Here is a 21,667-nt window from a genome sequence, read left to right as displayed (position 1 = left end):
TGCCTCAGGCTAGAGCAGGTGAGGTGGGAGCTCCCTGCCTTTGCAGGCCTGCTCCCCCTCCCCTCGCCCTTGTTCCCAGAGCCTTTGAAACAAAGATCCCCCCGGTCCGAGCAGGGTTGTCATGTCCCCGGGCTCTCGGCAGGTCCCGGGCTCACTAGACACCCCTTGCTGGGAAGGGCAGCACCACGGGCTCCGACAAGCTCTTTTAGGTGCCGCGGTTCAAACACGCGCAGCCAGCCCCTGCTGTGCTAAGCCGTGCGGGATCTCCGGCGCTGCGCCATGGCACTGCCAGCCGGGGGCTGTGACGTGACGGTGGAACACAGCTCGCCTGCTGCTGCCGTGGAAATCTCCCCTGGCACGGGCCAGCAGTGGCTCTCAAAGCACCTCACAGAGAGAACTTGTGAGCAGCCCGAGCTTTAGATGCCCTCTCCCAGGGGGGAGAGCCTGACCGCCTGCCTGCCTTTCCCTGCCACATCTCCTGCCCCATGTGAGCCAAAGGGCCCTGTCACCTGGCCCCCTCGTGCCGTCATTGGCACGGGTACGAGGTGGGCGTGAGACACTTCTGGATGGTCCCGATTCGCACAGGGTGTGCGAGGGGGAGGAAGGTCTGGGGAAAAAGCTCTAAGATGCCCACCCAGAGGTCAAAGCATCGCAGAGGGGGGAATCCCAGATTCTCAGCAGTGTCAATTCCCCCCAGCCCCAATCAGATAGAACGGGTCAATCAGAGAACCACCCAAGATGGTCAAAGCTGGCAGTGAAGGTCCCACTGAGTTTCACCTCTCAGACCTTAAGCAGTGCAATTGGGTGTCAACTCTGAAACCTAGTGATGTTCACTCGAACCATATGAACCATTTCATCACTGAGCCTTTTAGTGAGAACATCCAACTAATGTGCCTATCTTAAACCTCTTCCCCATGTGCTGAGAGCTCCCCCCACTCACACGTACTCCCCAAAACCCCTGTACTGCCCTTCGGCTTCATCTGGAGTGGGAAAAACTGAACATTTCAGGTGCTGTCAAATCACTGGGGTATTGTATTGAGCTAAATAATCCTGGGTGAGCTCACTGATTGGGACAGTGAGTTCACGGCAACACTGCTTTGATTAATATCCGTGAAACTTCAACTTTCTGGTGATGAATGGATGGATAAATAGGTAAATAGATATTTTGATTCTATGGTTCCTAGGTGCTACATAATACAAATAGCCAGCTAGCTATAATAAAGCAAGAGAAAGATTTGCTAGGGGACTACAGAAGGGATTGGATAGACTAAAAGAGAGTTTGCGAAGTACGATGGAAGGATGAACAGAGAGATGGTTAAATCCTTTGGGTGGGTGGGTGGATGGATGGATGGATGGATGGATGGATAAAGAGATGGACAGATACTATGAATAAATAGATAGGAAGAGAGATAGGTAAATGTGCATAAATGGAAGGCTGAGAAGAAGGATAGAGCGATAGAAGGATAGGTAGATGAATGGGAGGCTAGCTAGACCCAGGGAAGGTTAGAGAGAGATGGATGAATGGATGGAAGGATGGAAGGATAGATAGTGATGGTTAAATATTGAGGATGGATGGAAGGGTGGGTAGAAGGTAGAACAATGGCTAACTAGTGGGCAGGGTGATGGGGGGGGGGCATGGCCAGATTTGGGGCATGAGTGTGGCCTGAGATGGGCCCAGATTGCACAGGGCGAGTCCAGGGCAGCTGGGCTGTGCTTGTGAGAGCATTGCAGGGCCTGGCTGGCGTTGCAGGGCCTGGGGTGGACCTGGCATGGAGAGGGAAGGATGGAAAAATGGAGAGATACCAGGGACGGAAGGTGAGGTAGAAGGATAGAGAGGTGAACCGACAGATGGATAGGTCGAGGGGTGGATAAATATTGTGGATGGAGAGAATAGTGGGTAGGAGGAGAGAGAGATAGGAGGAAAGGAAGAATGGATGGATGGATAGGTAGAGCCATGGAAGGTCGGAGAGAGATGGATGGAGAGATACTGGGGAGGGATAGATGGATAGAGGGATAAAGAGATGGCTGGATGGCTAGTTAGAGCAATGGATAACTATGGTGGCTGGTTGGAGGGAGATGGCTGGACAGACAGAAGGATGGAGAGATACGGGGGATCCCCTGGTTGGACATGTAGAAGGAGAGATTCGAGGACAGACAATGTCTACAAGCACTGGAAGGGTGAAAATGACACAACCACTGTCATGAGCTGCCGCGGCGGGTGGAACCTGAGCCTTGCAGTGCGCAGAGTGCCAGCCACCACTGCTTGGGCTAAGGGAGGGACTCCTCCAGCCGCCTGCGGCAGTAGGCTCTTACCCACTGCAGACCAACCCGAGGGCAGACACGCAACACCCAGGGGCCTGAGTCCAGGATCTGAGTTCAAGGCTCTGTACTAATGCACAGCTGAGGGATGGGCGTGATTCCTCCTGATGGGAGAGGGGGGCCTGGGGAAAGCATGGTGGGTCTCTGGAGTTGGCCCTGAAGATGGGCAGAATGAGATCTCCCAGGGACCAAAAGGGGCAGTGGCAGAAGGGGCCCCGCAGGGTCCCTAGGAAGACAGGACTGGAGATCAGGTTAGCACCCAGGTGGCCCAGTCATGGCCCAGGCTCCCATTGTGCCAGGTGCTGTATATTTTCTTTTGCTATTAGGTGTATTACGGTAGCACCGAGGCACCCCAGGCCCCCATGGTGCTAGGTGCTGTACATGTTTATGGCTATTAGGTGTATTATGGTGGTGCCGAGGTGTGGCACTAGGTGCTGTGAGCCACTATGCCATGGGGGGGAGGCCGTGCCACCACGCCCTCAGGCCCCACCCCCTCCATCTCCGCATGCCCCTGGCCCCTGGACTTGGGGAGGGTGATGATGGGGGCAGGCGAGATGGCTGCTGACATCTCTCTCGCTCTCTCTCCCCAGGCAGTGGCGGTGGAGGCTTGCATGCCCGGCGAGAGGCGGGATGAATTCCTGAGGAGAGGTAATTGCCAACGTGCCATGTGCTGGGTGGGGGCAGGGCGAGGCGGGGAGGGCATGGCCAGATTTGGGGTGCGAGTGTGACCTGAGATGGGCCCAGATTGCACAGGGCGAGCCCAGGGCAGCTGGGCTGTGCTTGTGAGGGCATCGCAGAGCCTGGCTGGCGTTGCAGGGCCTGGGGTGGACCTGGCATGGGTGTTGCAGGGCCTGGTGCAGGCCTGGCACAGGCGTGGCATGGGCCTCGCAGGCTCTGTGCTTGCCAGGCACAGGCCATCTCAGCAGAAGGAGCATTCGGCGCAATGAGCAGCGAGGAGACCCCATTGCCCCGCTGCTGTTCTGAGAAGGCAGGTTAAGAGTCAGCAGTGAGCCCTTGTCGCCAAGAAGGCCAATGGCACCTTGGTCTGTATTAGTAGGGGCATTGCCAGCAGCTCGAGGGACGTGATCGTTCCCCTCTATTCGGCACTGGTGAGGCCTCATCTGGAGTACTGTGTCCAGTTTTGGGCCCCCCTCTACAGAAAGGATGTGGACAAATTGGAGAGAGCCCAGCGGAGGGCAACGAAAATATTTAGGGGGCTGGGGCACATGACTTATGCGGAGAGGCTGAGGGAACTGGGGTTATTTAGTCTGCAGAACAGAAGAGTGAGGGGGGATTTGATAGCTGCTTTCAACTACCTGAAAGGGGGTTCCAAAGAAGATGGATCTAGACTGTTCTCCGTGGTGGCAGATGACAGAACGAGGAGCAATGGTCTCAAGTTGCAGTGAGGGAGGTCTAGGTTGGATATTAGGAAGCACTATTTCACTAGGAGGGTGATGAAGCACTGGAATGGGTTCCCTAGGGAGGTAGTGGAATCTCCTTCCTTAGAACTTTTTAAGGCCCGGCTTGACAAAGCCCTGGCTGGGATGATTTAGTTGGGGATTGGTCCTGCTTTGAGCAGGGGATTGGACTAGATACCTCCTGAGGTCCCTTCCAACCCTGATCTTCTATGATTCTAAAGCTGAACGCCGATGAACCCGTGTAGGCCCCTCTCAGACATGTGCTGCATTACCGCTAGGCTAGACACTGGGGGGACCCACTGGCCAGTGTGTGTGACATCTGCAGAGAAGAGGGTCAGGGATGGCCCTGCCTTGGAAGCTTTAACTGAAGCCAGAGCCACCCGTGCTGTTAGCCCTGGAAGACCCGAGTTCAGTCCTTGGGGTGCCAGCCACAGTGGTGGGCATCTCGCCAATACTTTAAAACATTGCCATTGATTATTGGAATCAGAAGATTCTGTGCTTGACTCCTGGCTGTCTCGCCCAGTCTGTTCCCCGGGGGTTTCAGAGCCCAGAGCAGTGGTTCCTTAACTGGTTTATTTTAGACGGCATTAGGAATACATGAATGGGAACACCGCACTTTTGGCTGATGAAAGACTAATGCAAGTAAGCCGGCTTTTATTTAAAATGATAATTCATTCGATTTAGACGTACGCAATAGGGTTAGAATATTTTAAAGAATTACTCAGAATTTGAGAGGGTGTTGAGTGATTAACAGCAGGGTTGCAAGGTTCTGTTGCAGGCACGGGCCAGGACCCTATTATGCCAGGAGCTGTACCTTTTTATTCCTATTAGGTGTATTACGGTAATACCTAGGTGCTCCCGTCATGGACCCGGCTTCCATGGCACTACACGCTGTACATTTCTGTTGCTATTAGTTGTATTACGGTAGCACCTAGGAGCCTCAGGCATGCACCAAATCCTCATGGTGCCAGGAGCTGTACGTTTTTTGTTGCTATTAGGTGTTTTACAGTAGTACCCAGGTGCCCCCACTCCTGGACCAGGGCGCCAGGTGCTGTACAGACGCAGAACACAAAGTCGGTCCCTGTCCCAGAGCGCTGCCCGTCTAAGCAGATGAGACAGCCCGAGGGTTGTGTCTTGGGGCGGAGGAGGGTGGTACGTTTGTTATGAGAACCCTCTGCCCCCCCGGCTGATCGGTGCCATGTTAACCGGCCTGATGGCCGTTTGAAGGGATCTGCGGAGGGAAACACCGGCAGGAAATGATGTGAATGGCAATGGCAGGGTAACCCACTTCCCAGGCCCTGGAACAGCTGGGTGGTGGCTGCCTATCTGGCTATGTCCTGGCTGGCCCGGGCGACTCCTCCCCAGGCTGCCGCCCCAGGTTCCAAGGGGATCTGAATCCTGCATTGGCAGCAAACTGCGACAGACCCTTGCTTGTCTACAGGGGGAGCTAATCCAAATGAACTCTTAAAATGGGTTAGTTAAACCCTTTGTGGATGCTCTGATTCAGAATTAAAGGGGCCTTAATTCTGTTTAGCTTTATTCAATTCCAAAGCTGCTCCTCGGGGAGGAGCCTTTTGTGCCATCATGGAGTATCCCGCCCTCCCGCCCCCGGACTGATGTCTGCGGTATAGGTCCTATGAAACGCAGTCCGCTTCCATCCATCGGGGGACAGCTCCCACTCCCTCCTCTGCCTTGTTACTCCGCTCGCTGGTATATTACGGGTTTGCATTATCATGCTTACAGGGTTAGGGCCCATGCCACTGTGCGGAGCAGCTAGCTTCCACTTCCAGCTCGTTAGGCCTTGTGAAAAATTAATGGTCCTATCTCCGGGGCTCAGGCCTGCAGACAGCTGTACGGGCCGGAGAGGGGGCGCATCCCACTCTATCAATGGAAGGGTCGGGAAGCCAGGCTAGGTAGAGCAGGGGGTGCTGGGAGTCAGGACACCTGAGTTCTGTTCCTAAATATAGCCCCTGAGAACAGCTGGTGGGGAGGAGAGTGCTTCTGTCCCAGCTCCTCCATAAACAGAGGCGTCAGTGCGGCGGGGCTGTGAACATGGGCCGGCTAAGATGTGTGTCTAAATGAGCGCCCACGGCTGTGTCCCTGCTGTGCCATCCATTGGGTAGCCGAGCGGCAGCTGGCATGGCGCAGCTACCCCCTGTAACGATGCTGGTTCTGGCGGGACCCAACTGAGAGTGCCAGTTCTGGACAAATTGCTTCAAGCCGGGCAGTTACAGCCCAAGGCTGGGGTTTTTCCACCTCTAAGGCAAACCAAACCAGCCAGACAGAGAAGACTTTGGTTTTACCCACTGGCTGACCACAAGTCACACAAGCAATTCCCTTAGACACTCCAGTTTCCCAGTATCACCACCGGCGCCACTCGTTATGGGACAAATGGTTATGAAAACCAATACCCCATTAAAAGAAGAAAGGTTCTCTCGATCCCAAAGGGCCAAGCCCCAGACCCAGGTCAATATACAAGTTAGATCTTACTCACAAATCACGCTGTTGCCCATCCTTTAGAATCTAAAATCTAGAGGTTTATTCATAAAAGGAAAAAGATACAGATGAGAGCGAGAACTGGTTACATGGAATCAATTCCATACAGTCATGGTCAAGTTCTTGGTTCAGGCTTGTCGCAGGGATGGAATAGGCTGCAGGTTCAGATCCAGTCTCTGGAATCCATCCACAGCTGGGATGGGTCTTTCAGTCCTTGGTTCAAAGTTTCAGCGTAGCAAAGCCCCTCCAGAGGTCAGAAGCAGGATTGAAGACAAGATGGAGGAGCTGCAGAAGCCTTTTATAGTCTCTTGCCATGTGGTCTTTCTGTCTTTGTCCCAAAGACAAGCTGCCCAGCACACAGCCTGGAAAAACCTCAGAGTTCTGTCCACAGGCAGGTCCCTGCACACCTTGCTGAGTCCCCAGGCGTGTCTGCCTTCTCTCAGTGGGTCCGTTGTACAGCTGATGGTCCTTAATGGGCCATCCAGCAGGCTAGGCAGAGCTGAGACCAACTTGTCTGGGGTGTCCCCCAGAAGCAGAGCACAAGTTTGAAATACAGACAGTCTAGAGCCAATACTTATATCTTTGAATACAAAAATGATACATGCAAACAGACAGCATCATCATAACCAGCAAACCATAACCTTGTCTTAGACACCTTATCTGACCCCCTTTATGCAAGATTTGGTGCCACTACAGGACCTTGGTTGCAACAGTGTTCTATACGGTCCCAGTTCAAGTCAATAACGTCACACCTCCGTCTGGGAATTGTCTGCGGGGATAGAAGAGGGCCTGGATGGACCCCAATAGAGGCACTGCCCCTCAGCACTGCTGGGTCTAGCGCGGGGTTATGCCAGCAGAAAGGCATGGATGGCTCTTGTTTGACACACAGACCTCCCGGCCAGAATACAAGCCCTGCCATCACGGCATTTGTAATACCCCCGCCACAATAGCAGCCAACCGTGCGCTATGCAACTCGTACCCCCCCACCACAATAAAAGCTCCATTGATGCTCTTTCTGTACCTACCCCCCCCCCAACAGCCCCGTAATGGGGCAGTGTGCTGGGGTAGCCAGCCATGTACAATCTGCTGTACCTGCTGTCTGCCAGCCTAAGAGCCAGGACTAACTGGGATTTCAGCCAGCCTGAGAAATGTCTGGGCCCCACCAAAGGGCAGAGAACGCAGGGGGGCGGGGACAGGAACTATGGGGAGTAAGTGGTGCTGGTCTGGGGGGAGGGGCTCCTGGGAGTCAGGGCTCGGCCCCGGAGTGGGAACGGGAGTCCGGGAGGTGGGTGAAGAGGCATCTGAGCCGGGTGGAGGAACTGACTGTTTGTTTGCCTGGCCTGTTACCCTGGGAGGGGATTTCACGCTGAGAGTGACCTGGGAAAGACCAAACACCTTGGGGAGGGGAAGCGGAGGCAGGGCGTGCCTGCCCCGCCAGGCTTGGCCAGCAGGGGGTGCACCACGGCAGCTGAGCCTGTGACACCCCCACCATAGTAAAAGCCCCAGCCATGCCCTCTGTAGCTCCTATCTTCCCCCCATGATAAGGTGCTGGGAGGGGGCACTCGGGTTAGCAGGGGGAGGGTCTGGCTCCCAGTCATGGGGAGGGGCTGTGGCTGACCAGCTGAGCTTAGCAGGGCAGTGGCTGTAGCCTCTTCCTCCGCCCTCCATCTCTCTCTCTTCCCCGCCATTTCTCGCTCGCTCGGTGTAATTGATTCTCTTCTCCTTGGGGAGAGAAAGAGAGATAAAGGCTCAGAGCCGCCGCTGACTTCGATCCACATCTGCCTGGCAACAGCAGGGGTTGTTTTCGTCCGCACACAGGGGCAGTGTTCTAGGGTTTAGATCGGGGGCGGGCAAGAAGCCAGGATTCCTGGGTTCTATTCCTGGCTCTGGCAGGGGAGTGGTGTCTAGTGGTTAGAGCAGTGGGGGCTGGGAGCCAGGATGCCTGGGTTCTATCCCTGGCTCTGGGATGTGGGGTCTGGTTGGTTAGAGCTGGGGGGACTGGAAGCCAGGACTCCTGAGTTCTATTCCTGGCTCTGGGAGGGGAGTGGGGTCTAGTGGTTAGAGCAGGGGGGCTGGAAGCCAGAACTCCTGGGTTCGATCCCCGGCTCTGGGAGGGGAGTGGCGTGTAGAGGTTTGAACCAAGCTAACTGGCTGTCAGGACTTCTGAGTTGCATTCTGGTCTTTCGTGAAACTGCTCGGCATTAAGCAGCTGCTTGAGAGCCGCAGGATGGCGCCAGACTTAGGGCACTAGTGTCTCGGCTCTCCTACTGATGCTCCTCCTTGAGCAGCCACTCCATGCCTCAGTTTCCCCATCAGTACAATGGGGCTCCTGTGGGGATGGGGTAGTGTGAATAAATACACTGCAGCCTGGGAGGTGCTCAGATACTGCAATGATGAGGAGCAGAGGCTCTCACTCACATCTCGGGTGTGTGACTCCTCTTAGGACGGCAGCTCCCCAGGGGGGTTAAAAACGTGGTGGGGGTGGTGGGATTGTAGGGTATAACGAGCGTTGCTTTTCCCTTTATAAAACACTGAACCATAAAGACTCAGGACCCTCCCTCCATTGCAGTTCGTATGGTGCTTTCTTCCCTCCGCCCCTCGAATTGCCTGTGAAACAAGATCATGGTACAGACAGCGGGGGCTAGGAATTAGCCCCCCAGTTCTCAAATCGCAGCCAGTTGGAGCGGGGTGGTCAGTGTGTGGCTGAGGGTGAAACTTTCCCCGTCACCTGTGTTGGATTATTATTAAGTGTAGCACCTAAAAGCCCCAGCTATGAGTGGGGTGGGGGGTCCCCCTTCGGGCCGGGCGCTGTGTCAGACCCCGGCCATGCGCGGGGAGTCCCCCGTCAGGCCAGGTGCTGTGCCAGACGCCGGCCGAGATCAGATGGGGTCCCCTGTCAGGCTGGGTGCTGCACAGACCCCAAGTGAGAGACAATCCCTGCCCCCAAAGTGCTCACGGTCTTGACAGCTAAAGACTGAGCGGGGAAACTGAGGCAGAGAGCGGCGAGATGACCTGCCCAAACTCACCCAACAGAGAAGTGACAGAGACCAGACTGATTTAGTTGGGGTTGGTCCTGCTTTGAGCAGGGGATTGGACTAGGTGACCTCCTGAGGTTTCTTCCAACCCTAATCTTCTCTGATTCTATGACTGGAACCCAGGTGTACTGAGCATTTCTGCACTGGGTCACAATTTCTCTCAAGTGTAACCTTATTCCACAGCAGCTGCTTGGCCCAGTGTGAAGAGGATGGGACAGGCACGCAGGATGCCTGGGTTCTAATGCTGGCTCTTCTGCTGACTGGCTGCTCGCTACTCTTTCTGTGCCTCAGTTTCCCCAACTTGCAAAATGGAGATGCTGGTGGCAATCTCCTTGGTCAAGGAGATGAGAGCCTACGGTTTGCAGTGGGGCTCCCCTTAGTTTGGTGGGGGTGGCTCTGGAAGTTCGTAGATACCCCCATGTGCCAGGCTAGGTGCTTGCAAAGACACCCCCTGCCCCCCGAGGGTTGCATCTCCAAGGAAAGGCTGGTAACATGACGGGGCCTGCCTGGCAGTGGCCTCACCATGCTGGGGATCCGCAGCTGGGTGGCTGAGAGCTCCCTGGCCAGGAGTGTGAGGAGCGGACCTCACAGATGCAGCCAGCCAGGTATGAGAGTCAGGTGCCCCTTTACCCGGCCATGGTGCCATCTGGCTGGGAGGTGCACTGTGGGGTGTGGGCATGAGGACGGGGGTGCTCAGGGACAGCGGGGCCAGGCTGAGGACTTAGAGGGACGGATGGCGTGAATGAGTGGAGGGGACAGGCTTGTTGCAATGGCCAGAGATTCTGTGATGAGTTTCCAGGCCTGTGCTTTGTGGAGTGGGGGCGGGGGGAGATTCTGGAGCTGGGGGAGGCTGGGGCGGCTCCCAGCTAACGCAGTCCCAGTCTCTTCCAGGAGGGGGCGCTGACGCTGATCCAGCCCAGGGCAGGGGACTGGCTGGCTCAGGGAATGGGACATGGGGCCTTTAGGAGGCGCCGGCTCTGAGCCTGGGCAGCCCATGGGGGCCAGGGCCGTGTCTGAGCCGCCACGTGTTGGAGCCGGCTCCATCTCCTGGGCCCGGTTCAGTGCCGTCACACTCGGCTGCTCCGGATAAAAATCACATCGCAGCTGTCAGCCGCAATCCCGTCACCAGCCTGCCTGCCAGGGTGCAGACTGACAGCGGAGCGCTGGGCCGCGACTAGACGCTTGGGGTGGGGTGGGGGGAATACTGATGGGTCAAAGCCAACCTCCCCCCAATGGAAACAGGATGAGGGGCTAGCCAGGTGCCTGAGTGCGGCTGCTTCTCATTGCCCTGGGGGTTTGCATCAGCCCCCCACGCTCCTACTGGGCACCGGAAAGTCTCTGGAGAGAGATTGTGTGGGGATATTGGGATACATTCCTAGAGCATGTTTTCTGGGGGGTCTCCCAGGGTGAGGGTGTGTGCATGGCTCCAGAGGAAGGGTAGGAACCCCACAGTAGCAGATGGGGAACAATCTGCCCCTCACATTCGGGCTCGTGCTGTTCTCTATTAGCCAGAGAGCGGCGTAAGCCCGGGAGAAGCTGTTTCATCCTTGTCAGCATGAGCTCTTCTAATCCTGGCTAGTCTTCATATCTGAGCCATGAGCAATCCCTCCCTGAATCCTGACCTGGGTGGGATTCATGTGGCTGTGAGTTCCACAGGCCAATGGCGTGGCATGTGGAAAGGGACTGGCTTTGAATTTGTCCCCTTTCCGCCCAACATCCTTTCGCCCTTGGATGACGAGAGGGGGTGAGCCGAAGCTCCTGATCGCCCTTCTCCGCCCCTCCCCGCCCCCTCGTGGTTTTGTAGCCATCAGTCCTGTCCCTATTTATCCCTCATGTCATGGAGTTGACATCTATTTCAGAGGAATGTGAGCAGCGGTGTGACAGGAGGGCTGCACTTGTCCGGAGAGCCAACAGTCCTTCCCCACCCCGACAGCCTTGTGAAAAATAGGGGAAACTAAGGCACACATAGGCTTCATAAAAATATGACAGAAAATTCCCACTTTGTCACAGTCCATTGCCCCAGACGCAGGGGAGGTGGGAGACACTCTCTGAAGCGGCTTGGTGAGAGGAATCAAGTCACACCCAAGGCTGAAGAGCATAGTGGGGAAACTGAGGCACTGTGTCTGGGCCACAAGGAACCTTGGATTTGAGGATCTGAAGGTTTCCCAGTTGTTCCTGTTCAAGGGTTTTCTGAAGGGGTGGGGAAGATTTATTTTTTAATGGTGTCTTCACCTCTGATCGTTGACTGGTCTCAAGGCAATTCTATTATTAGGTAGATGACAGTGGTGTGTAGAGGGCCTGACCAAGATTGTTTGTGCTGGGCGGTGACTGAGATTGGGCGGGCGGGGTGGGGGGTTGCATTTGTGCACAAAGATCAGCAAATGTCTGTGCCAACAGTGAATTGGGGGGAACACGGGGGCTGAAAGGAACACCCCAACCCACAAGGCCCGTGATTAGAAATGGAATTTTGCCCGCTGTATGGACTGATTGATGCCTTGGGACAGGATATCCGGGCAGGTCAAACTACACTATCATACCTGGCTTTTCAGACGTTCAAATCTATGAAAAAGGGAGGGAGGGGAGAGGTGATTTTTTCATTTTTTTTTCTGTTTTTGGAGATAGAAATTTTCCAAAAATGATTTTTTTTTCACCAAATGATGGGATATTCTCGGCCTCCCCCCCCAATAAAAATAAAGTTTCTTTGTTTCTTTTTTTAAAATCCCGTGTTTGAAAATGTCTCATTTTTGGAAAATGGCAAACCGTGCAAAATTTAAAAAAACAACAACCCCCAGCAAACCACAAACAACTGGCCAATAAAACAAAACAAAACAAAAAAAAAACCCTTCCAGGTGGGGGGAGGGGAAATGAGGAGGGTTTGCGGGGAGGGGTTGGAAAATTCCAAGCAAATCAAGCATGAGGAAGCAACCCAGTGGGTGTTGGCCGTGTTGTCACCTCTCATGCTTTTATCCCAAGCCTGGCGATGCCTGGTGTTTTTCCTTCAATCGCCAGCTCCCGGAGGCACGAGATCCTGTAAGGATTTAAGCTTTCATTTAAAAATAAGTAAGTTGGTGGTGGCTGAGAAAAACTTGGCAACGGGACCCCTAACGTCTCAAAAACCAGGAGGCGACTCACAAAAAGGATCTGCTCTGAAGCTTCGCTTAGGGTAAACCCTCGTGATTTTCGAGCAAGGTCTCACGATTTCTCTAGGGGCATGACTCACGATTTCCCACCCCTGGTGACGCTGGGATGGGGCTAGCCACAAAAAGATCCAGGCAGTATCCGTTGGGGGCCCCTTTTTTTTAAGATGATGTCCCCAGAGGGGTCCGTCGGTCACAGGAATCGAACTGGGGGGGGGCCTCACAGCTCCACAAGCTGGGGGGGCACTTGGACGGGACCTCTGCCATCTGAGCTTTAGAATCCAGAGTGGAGCACAGGGGCTGTTTTATACAAAGATCCTTTGCGCGGTAGTGAGATGCAGCTGTCTCTGGGGTGGGACACGGAGGCTGTTTATACAGGGATCCCTCACCCAGCGCTGAGACGGAGCTGCCCCTAGGGAATGGGCTGCAGCCGCCTGAATGCTTAGACTGGCTAGTAGAGGGGGACAGCGCTTGGGAAGCAATTTGCCGCTGTTGGTTTGTCACCAATGATTTTTGTGCCTCTTGCCCGCAGAGCCCGGGCAGGGAGGAAGCAAGGGCCAGTACCATGGAAAAACTCCTCCTGCCCCTTTTGATGCTCGGCACCATGGCAAAGGGTCAGCACTGCCCCGGCCGCTGCATCTGCCAGAACATCTCGCCCACCCTGACCATGCTGTGCGCCAAGACGGGGCTGCTCTTCGTGCCGCCATCCATCGACCGGCGCACGGTGGAGCTGCGGCTGACGGACAACTTCATCACCATCATCCGGCGCAAGGATTTCTCCAACATGACCAACCTGGTGCACCTGACCCTCTCCCGGAACACCATCAGCCAGGTGATGCCCTACGCCTTCTCCGACCTGCGGGCCTTGCGCGCCTTGCATATGAACAGCAACCGGCTGGCCTCCCTCCGCAACGAGCACTTCAAAGGCCTGGGCAACCTCCGGCACCTCATCCTGGGCAACAACCAGATCAGCAACATCCAGCCGGCCTCCTTCGACGAGTTCCTGGCCACCGTGGAGGACCTGGATTTGTCCTACAACAACCTGGAGACGCTGCCGTGGGAGGCCATCGGGCAGATGGTCAGTCTGAACACCCTGACCCTGGATCACAACCTCATCGACCATATCGCCGAGGGCACCTTCTCCCAGCTCCACAAGCTGGTGCGTTTGGACATGACCTCCAACCGGCTGCAGAAGCTGCCCCCGGACAACCTCTTCCTCCGGGCTCAGGTGCTGGCGAACGTCCGGGGCTCCCACCCGTCCACCTTGACCATCAGCTTCGGAGGCAACCCCTTGCATTGCAACTGCGAGCTGCTCTGGCTCCGGCGCCTGACACGGGAGGACGACCTGGAGACCTGCGCCTCTCCCGAGCACCTGATGGATAAGTACTTCTGGTCCATCCCCGAGGAGGAGTTCATCTGCGAGCAGCCCCTCATCACGCGCCAGTACTCCTCCAAGGCCTTCATCATGGAGGGCCAGGGAGTCAGCCTCAAGTGCAAGGCGGTGGGAGACCCCGACCCCTCCATCCACTGGATCGCGCCTGACGGGAAGATGATCCACAACACCACCCGCGCCACGGTCTACGACAACGGCACGCTGGAGGTGCACATCACCACGCTCAAGGACAACGGGGTCTTCACCTGCATCGCCTCCAATGCCGCCGGCGAAGCCACCGCCCCCGTGGAGGTCTGCATCGTGCCGCTGCCGTTGCTGGTCAACAACACGGGCCACATGAAGGAGCCCGACCCCGGCTCGTCTGACATCACCACCTCCGCCAAGTCGGGTGCCAACGACACCAAGAACCACCTGGAGAAGAAGATTGTGGCGGCTGAGCTCACCTCCACCTCGGTGATGATCCACTGGCCCTCGGAGCGGCACATTCCCGGCATCCGCATGTACCAGATTCAGTATAACAGCTCCCTGGATGACTCGCTGGTGTACAGGTGAGGGCTGGGCTGGCGGACGGAGTCCATGGGCCATCAGCAGGGCTGGAACCAGGGGCATTAGAAGCAGGTGCTAAAGAAGAGCCACTGGTGGCAGTAGTAGGTTGTTGTCCTCTTAATAGCACCCCCAGCTTGATGATGGATGGTGTCCATGGGCCATCAGCAGGGCTGGAACCAGGGGCATTAGAAGCAGGTGCTAAAGAAGAGTCACTGGTGGCAGTAGTAGGTTGTTATCCTCTTAATAGCACCCCCTCTTGTACGCACCACTTAACGAGTGGGCGATGCACCAGGTGTAACTGAAGCCTGGCCTCTCTCATCCCCGGGTAGCCCCACTGGCCTCAGTGCAGCCAGAGGCAGAGGAAGGGTAGGAGAGTGGCCGGATATGGACAGACTCTGCTCACTAGCTCCCAGCCTGCACTGCCCTGTGGGGGTCTCTCTCAGTTCTGCCCTTGGGGAAATTCTGGGGGAAGCATCACAGCCATGAAACTGGCTGGAAATTTCCGTGGGTGGGGGATGTGGGGAGAGAGCTGTGGATCACCCCAATGCCAGGGCGAACCCAGGCCAGGAGCAGCAATGCTGCAGGGAAGGAGGGGGCAGGGCAGAGGGCTTTGAGCTCCAATTATCTGGCTCCATATAATTAGGTTTCCCAGAGTGACAGGTTCAAATCCCACCGCCGCTGCCTCAATTTCCACAGCTTACAAGATGCTAAAGGTCTGGCACAGCTTTGCTTCAGATCCAAGCCCCTCTGCCCAAGATTCCCCTTTCCTTGTGCACCTGGCTGTCGCCCTCCACCCCAGAGGTGGCTGCGTTCCAGTAGTGCGATCCTGGCTAGCCTTGGGCTTTGGGGTGAATGGCAACCGAACCCTTTGGTCATCACCAGTAGCGAGCCTGGCCACGCGGCTGGAATCTGTATCAGGGGATGGCGGGGTTTCCAGTCCAGCGAGGTGCAGAATCCGGGCCCTGTGACTCCATTCCTGGGTGGGATTAACAACTGCTGGGTCAGCAGGGTGTGGGAGCGGGAGGTAGGGGGCATAGGGCAGGGAGTTAATGGAGGGAAATTACAAAGGGGTAATGGCTCCCTCTGCAGCCTTTGAAAACAGGGACAGCAGAGAGTGTGTGTCTGTGTTATAAGCCATTGCTCATTGCTTAGTGTGTGTGTGAGCTATTACCGTGTGTGGGTGTGTCTGTAAGTTATAAGCCATTTCTCAATGTGTGTGAGCTCCCCAGTGTGTGTGTGTGCGTGCATGTGAGCCACTACTGTGCGCACACGTGTTTTGTGACACTCCTGTGTGTGTGACATTACTCTTTGTGCGTAGGTAAGTGCAGGAGTTGCTCCCCCTGCTGCTGAGATGCAGCCACCTCTGGGGTGGGGCATCACAGCTGTTTATACAAAGATCCTGTGCTCAGCAGTGAGATGCAGCTACCTCTAGGGTGAGGCACAGGGGCTGTCACGGACCACAAGTAGAGCTGTACAAATAACAGATTTTTTTGGTTTGCTGGCAGGTTCAAAAAAATTTGGCGGGGTGGGGAGGAAAAATTGATTCCGGACCAACTGAAATTAAAATGTGTTTTGAATTTTTCAGCAAACCAAAAAAATCATGGCCGGTCAAAGAAACCATTTTCTTTCCAAAGGGAGGGCTTCTTTTTGTAGGTTTTAAATTTGGCAGAAATTTTCAAGCGAAAGGTCAAAAAAGAAAAGACAATTATAGCCTCTTCAGAATTATTATTACTACTTCGCTGATGTTCAGGACACAAACAGGCCAGCGAAACTGGCCCAAACCCAGCACTCCCCTGAACCTGAATTTTTTATTGCTCTTAGGTGATTATGGTAGCACTGAAGGTCCCAGCCCATAACTAGGCCTCCCATTGTGCCAGGCGCTGTACATTTTATTACTATTAGGTGTATTATGAACATAAGAACATAAGAACGACCAGACCCAAAGGTCCATCAAGCCCAATATCCTGTCTTCCGACAGTGGCCAGTGCCAGGTGTCCCAGAGGGAATGAACAGATAGGTTATCATCAAGTGATCCATCCCCTATCACCCATTCCCAGCTTCTGGCAAACAGAGGCTAGGGACACCATCCCTGCCCATTCTGGCTAATAGCTATTGATGGACCTATCCCCCATGAATCTATCTAACTCCCTTTTGAACCCCGTCATAGTATTGCCCTTCACAACACCCTCTGGCAAGGAGTTCCACAGGTTGACAGTGCGTTGCGTGAAAAAATACTTTCTTGTATTTGTTTTAAACCTGCTGCCTATTAATTTAATTTGATGGCCCCTTGTTCTTGCATTATGAGGAGGAGTAAATAACACTTCCTGATTTACTTTCTCTACACCACTCGTGATTTTATAGACCTCTATCACATCCCCCCTTAGTCGCCTTTTTTCCAAGCTGAAAAGTCCCAGTCTTATTGATCTCTCCTCATACGGAAGCTGTTCCATCCCCCTAGTCATTTTTGTTGCCCTTTTCTGAACCTTTTCCAATTCCAATATATCTCTTTTGAGATGGGGCGACCACAGCTGCATGCAGGATTCAAGGTGTGGGCGAACCATGGATTTATATAGAGGCAACATGATATTTTCTGTCCTATTCTCTCTCCCTTTCCTGATGATTCCCAACATCCTGTTGGCTTTTTCGACGGCCGCTGCACATTGAGTGGATGTTTTCAGAGAACTCTCCACACTGACTCCGAGATCTCTCTCTGGAGTGGTAACAGCTCATTTAGACCCCATCATTGTATATGTAGAGTTGGGATTACACTTTCCAGTGTGCGTTACTTTGCATTTATCAACATTAAATTTCATCTGCCATTTTGTTGCCCAGTCCCCCAGTTTTGAGAGATCCTTTTGTAGCTCTTTGCACTCTGCCTGGGACTTAACTATCTTCAGTAGTTTTTGAATATGTTGAATAGGACTGGGCCCAGTACAGACCCCTGGAGGACACCACTATTTACTTCTCTCCGTTCTGAAAACTGACCATTTATTCCTACCCTTTGTTTCCTGTCTTTTAACCAGTTACCAATCCATGAGAGCACCTGCCCTCTTATCCCATGACTGCTTATTTTGCTTAAGAGCGTTTGGTGAGGGACCTTGTCAAAGGCTTTCTGAAAATCTAAATACACTATATCCACTGGACCTCCTTTGTCCACATGCTTGTTGACCCCCTCAAAGAATTCTAGTAGACTGGTGAGGCCTGACTTCCCTAAACAAAAACCATGTTGACTATTTCCCAACAAATTAGGTTCATCTCTGTGTCTGACAATTTTGTTCTTTACTGTAGTTTCAGCCAGTTTGCTCAGTACTGAAGTCAGGTTTACCGGCCCATAGTTGCCGGGATCACCTCTGGAGCCCTTCTTAAAAATTGGCGTCACATTAGCTACCCTCCAGTCGTCTGGTACAGAAGCTGATTTAAATGATAGGTTACAGATGACAGTTAATGTCATGGTAGGAGTCCTAGTTGTGGGCCAGGGCCCTATTGTGCTAGGTGCTGTACATTTTATTGCTATTAGGTGTATTATGATAGCACCTAGGCACTCTAGTTATGGGGTTGGAGCCTTGGTTCTGCCCATAATACACCTAATAGCAATAAAATGTACATTACGGCAGCACGGAAGGTCCTGCCCCATAAATAGAGTGCCTAGGTGCTACCGTAGCACCCCTAATAGTGATAAAATGTACAGCACCTTGCACAATGGGGTCCTAGCCCATAACTAGGGGTCCTGTTGTGCCAGGAGCTGTACATTTTATCACTATTAGGGGGTGTTACAGTAGCACCTGGCACTCTTAGTTATGGACCAGGACCCTACGGCGTGAGATGTTGTACAAACACAGAGCAGGAAGATGGTCACTACCCCAGAGAGCTTTATGAGGTTAGGGTTATATCCCTAGGATGTGCCAGGGGGCTGGGGCCTGGGCTACGGGGCAAGGGGCTGTCCCAGCAATTAACCAGTGTCTCCCCTCTCCCAGGATGATCCCCCCGTCCAGCCGGGCCTTCCTGGTGAACGACCTGGCGGCGGGGCGGGCCTACGACCTGTGTGTGCTGGCCGTCTACGACGACGGGGTGACGGCGCTGACGGCCACCAGGGTGGTGGGCTGCGTCCAGTTCACCACGGAGGGCGAGACGGCCCAGTGCCACGCCCTGCACACCCAGTTCCTGGGCGGCACCATGATCATCATCATCGGCGGGATCATCGTCGCCTCCGTCCTGGTCTTCATCATCATCCTCATGATCCGCTACAAGGTCCACGGCGGGCACGAGGGGCCCAAGAAAGCCAAGGTCAGCAACGTCTACTCCCAGACCAACGGCGGGCAGCCCCCGGCCTCCAAGCCCGCCGAGGACAAATACGAGACCTTCCAGGAGGCGAGGCCTAAGGAGGCGGGGCCTATGGAGGCGGAGCCCAAGAAGGACACGCCCGTCACCCCCGAACCGGACAAGAGAGACCCCAAGCCAGGGGCAGACCTTCAGACTGTGGCCCTGCTGTCCTCGGAGGAGGGCCAGCCCGAAAGCAGCGTGACCAGCTCCTTGGGTCTCCTCCGGGACAGTGGGCCGGGCGGCCAGCACCGGGCCACGCTGGGCAGCGTGGGCCTCTTTCCCCGGGAGCTGTCGAGGACTCACCACCACCGTCACTCCTTCGACGGGGACTATTCTCTGTTTCAGAGCCACAGCTACCCGCGCCGGGCACGGACAAAACGGCACATGTCCACGTCCCAGCTGAACGCGGAGGGCTGCCCGCTGAGCCAACGCCGGGTCACCTTCAGCAGCACCGAGTGGATGCTGGAGAGCACCGTCTGAGACGGGCCCCGGGGCGGGCTGCGGGGGTGGCAATTTCGTCGGGCCCACGGGGCGCACGACCAGTTCCCCGGGGGCTTGGAGGTTTCACCCACCCGCCCCAGACGGGGGTCCTGCGCCGATCCCGCCGACGCCGGCTCTCTTCCGCTGCGGTGCCTTAAAGAGCAGAGACGGAGGACAGAGACTGAAAACACCACCCGACGGACGGAGCGAACGCAAGCATTTGGGCAAGGAGGGGACTGCCCGGCTGCAGGGAGAGGAAGGGGCGTGGGGGGGCTACGGGATGAGTTTCCAGAGACCCCCGCCACCCCATCTGCGCCGGGCGGCACGGGAAGGACAGAGCAGGACTAGCACAGACACATGCACAGATGACACGAAATTACAAAGATCCTTTTACCTTGAGTAAATCTTTATGCATTAATAACTGTCCGGGATGGGGGACGGAGCAGAGTTTAGTTGCAAAATAAACCTATTTCCCCCTGCCCCCCCAAATGTTTCTGGGAAGGGGGCGACAGGCACCTGCTCCCCGACACAGACTGTGGGGGGGCCTATTTATTGTATCTGGCTGGTCTAGATCATTTTCTGTGTTCAGTGTATTCAGTATCGAAAAAGTCATCGCCCCTTTCCCTGTTATTCCAAACTGTACCCTACTCTAGCAAACTCCCCCCTACACCCCGTGCCCTCCCCTTCCATCCACCCCAGCCCCCCAGCAGTACCCCATTCCCCCACCATCCCCCCACAACCTGCCCATCCCCCAGAGCCATCCCCCACCATCTCTCCCAGCCCCCCAGCAGTACCCCATTCCCCATCCTTCCCCCAACCTCCCCAGCTGTACCCCATCCCCCATCCGTCCCCCCACCCCCACAGCTGTACCCCATTCCTCTCCATCCCCCCATCCCCCACAGTGGTACCCCATTCCCCATCCTTCCCCCAACCTCCCCAGCTGTACCCCATTCCCCATCCATCCACCCAGCCCCCCCAGTGGTACCCCATTCATCATCCTTTTCCCAACCTCCCCAGCTGTACCCCATTCCTCTCCATCCACCCCAGCTCCCACAGCTGTACCCCATCCCTCATCGATCCCCCCACCCCCCACAGCTGTACCCCATTCCTTTCCATCCCCCCATCCCCCACAGTGGTACCCCATTCCCCATCCTTCCCCCAACCTCCCCAGCTGTACCCCATTCACTTCCATCCACCCAGCTCCCACAGCTGTACCCCATTCCTCTCCATCCACCCCAGCTCCCACAGCTGTACCCCATTCCACATCCATCCCCCCAACCCCTCCACCGTACCCCATTTCCCATCATCCTTCCCCCATCATGACTTTTTAAAAGGAAAACGCTGTTTGAGTATCGAACACAAGTTTTTACATTAAAAACCTGTGCCCTCTGCCCCCTGAACCTCCTTATTTCCTCATCCCCCCCCGATCCCTCTCCCCCCACTGTCCCCTTTTGGGGCATGGCCCCCCCTTTTCAGGAGGTGATTAAAACCTTTTATGTGTGAACTGCAGCGGGGTCCGGCCTGTGTCTGTCGTGTCGGGGGTGGGGGCTGGACGCAGAGTGGGGGGGGCAGGCGCAGAGAGCAAGGCGGGGGAGGGAATGGGTGTGGTGTCCAGACAGGGCGAGGGGGGGGCACAGATGGCAGAGGTGGGTGTCGGAGAGCAGGAGTCTGAGGGCAAATCCATCAGTGGTGTGGGGGTGACGAGAGACCAGCTGGGATCCAGGCAGGTTGGGGGCGGGGGGTAAACTGGGTGCTGGGGGGCTACAGGTGGGCACTGAGGCCTTTGGGGCTATGGAAATATATGCAAATGTTACTAATTAACAAGCCCAAGAGCCGAGCAAAGAGGGGAGGGCGGAGCCGGTTCTTTTGGACCCTGTCGGCTACATCATTTGCTGCCCATCTCGCGACCCACCGGCTCCGGTCCCATCCTGCCCGCCTGGCAGAGACAGGATGAGCCCAGAACGGCACGTCCATGAACATGGAATTAGTAGCCAGAAGGGCCCTCCCCGCATAGCCAGTGCCCCTGCCCCACTCTGCACAGCGCCCCCTGCTGGGACAGGCGAGCACTGGAGCAGCTGGGAGCTCCTCCCACACCCAGCTCTTGCCCCACTCACCACAGCGTCCCCTGCTGGGAGAAGCCAGGACTGCAGTAGCTGGGGCTCCCCCCATAGCCAGTGCTCCTGCCCCACTCCCCACAGCTCCCCCTGCTGGGAGAAGCCAGGACTGCAGTAGCTGGGGCTCCCCCCATAGCCAGTGCCCCTGCCCCACTCCCCACAGCTCCCCCTGCTGGGAGAAGCCAGGACTGCAGTATCTGGGGCTCCCCCCATAGCCAGTGCTCCTGCCCCACTCCCCACAGCTCCCCCTGCTGGGAGAAGCCAGGACTGCAGTAGCTGGGGCTCCCCCCATAGCCAGTGCCCCTGCCCCACTCCCCACAGCTCCCCCTGCTGGGAGAGGCCAGGACTGCAGTAGCTGGGAGTCCCCCCACAGCTGCGTGTGGCTGGGCACTGACCCTGCTCGCTGGGC

The 21,667-nt window shown here is 55.6% G+C and overlaps 1 protein-coding gene across 2 annotated transcripts in view; it reads left to right on the top strand.

Annotated features, from left to right (window-relative positions):
* Positions 1–19,854, top strand: part of LOC141976485 (leucine-rich repeat and fibronectin type III domain-containing protein 1-like) — a 52,065-nt gene extending 32,211 nt beyond the window's left edge. Inside the window, exons 2-4 of one of the 2 annotated variants that reach the window (XM_074937481.1) lie at positions 2,910–2,967; positions 12,938–14,346; positions 18,319–19,854. In XM_074937481.1, the coding sequence (XP_074793582.1) occupies positions 12,971–14,346; positions 18,319–19,144 (2,202 nt within the window). In that variant the 5' untranslated portion in view covers positions 2,910–2,967; positions 12,938–12,970 and the 3' untranslated portion in view covers positions 19,145–19,854. The remainder of the gene's footprint in view (positions 1–2,909; positions 2,968–12,937; positions 14,347–18,318) is intronic. The other variant, XM_074937482.1, reaches the window with a different exon arrangement.
* The last annotated feature ends 1,813 nt before the right edge of the window (positions 19,855–21,667 follow it).

Source organism: Natator depressus, chromosome 23, assembly GCF_965152275.1.
Source record: "Natator depressus isolate rNatDep1 chromosome 23, rNatDep2.hap1, whole genome shotgun sequence".
Taxonomy (NCBI): domain Eukaryota; kingdom Metazoa; phylum Chordata; order Testudines; family Cheloniidae; genus Natator; species Natator depressus.
This window is presented reverse-complemented; position numbering and strand designations above follow the sequence as displayed.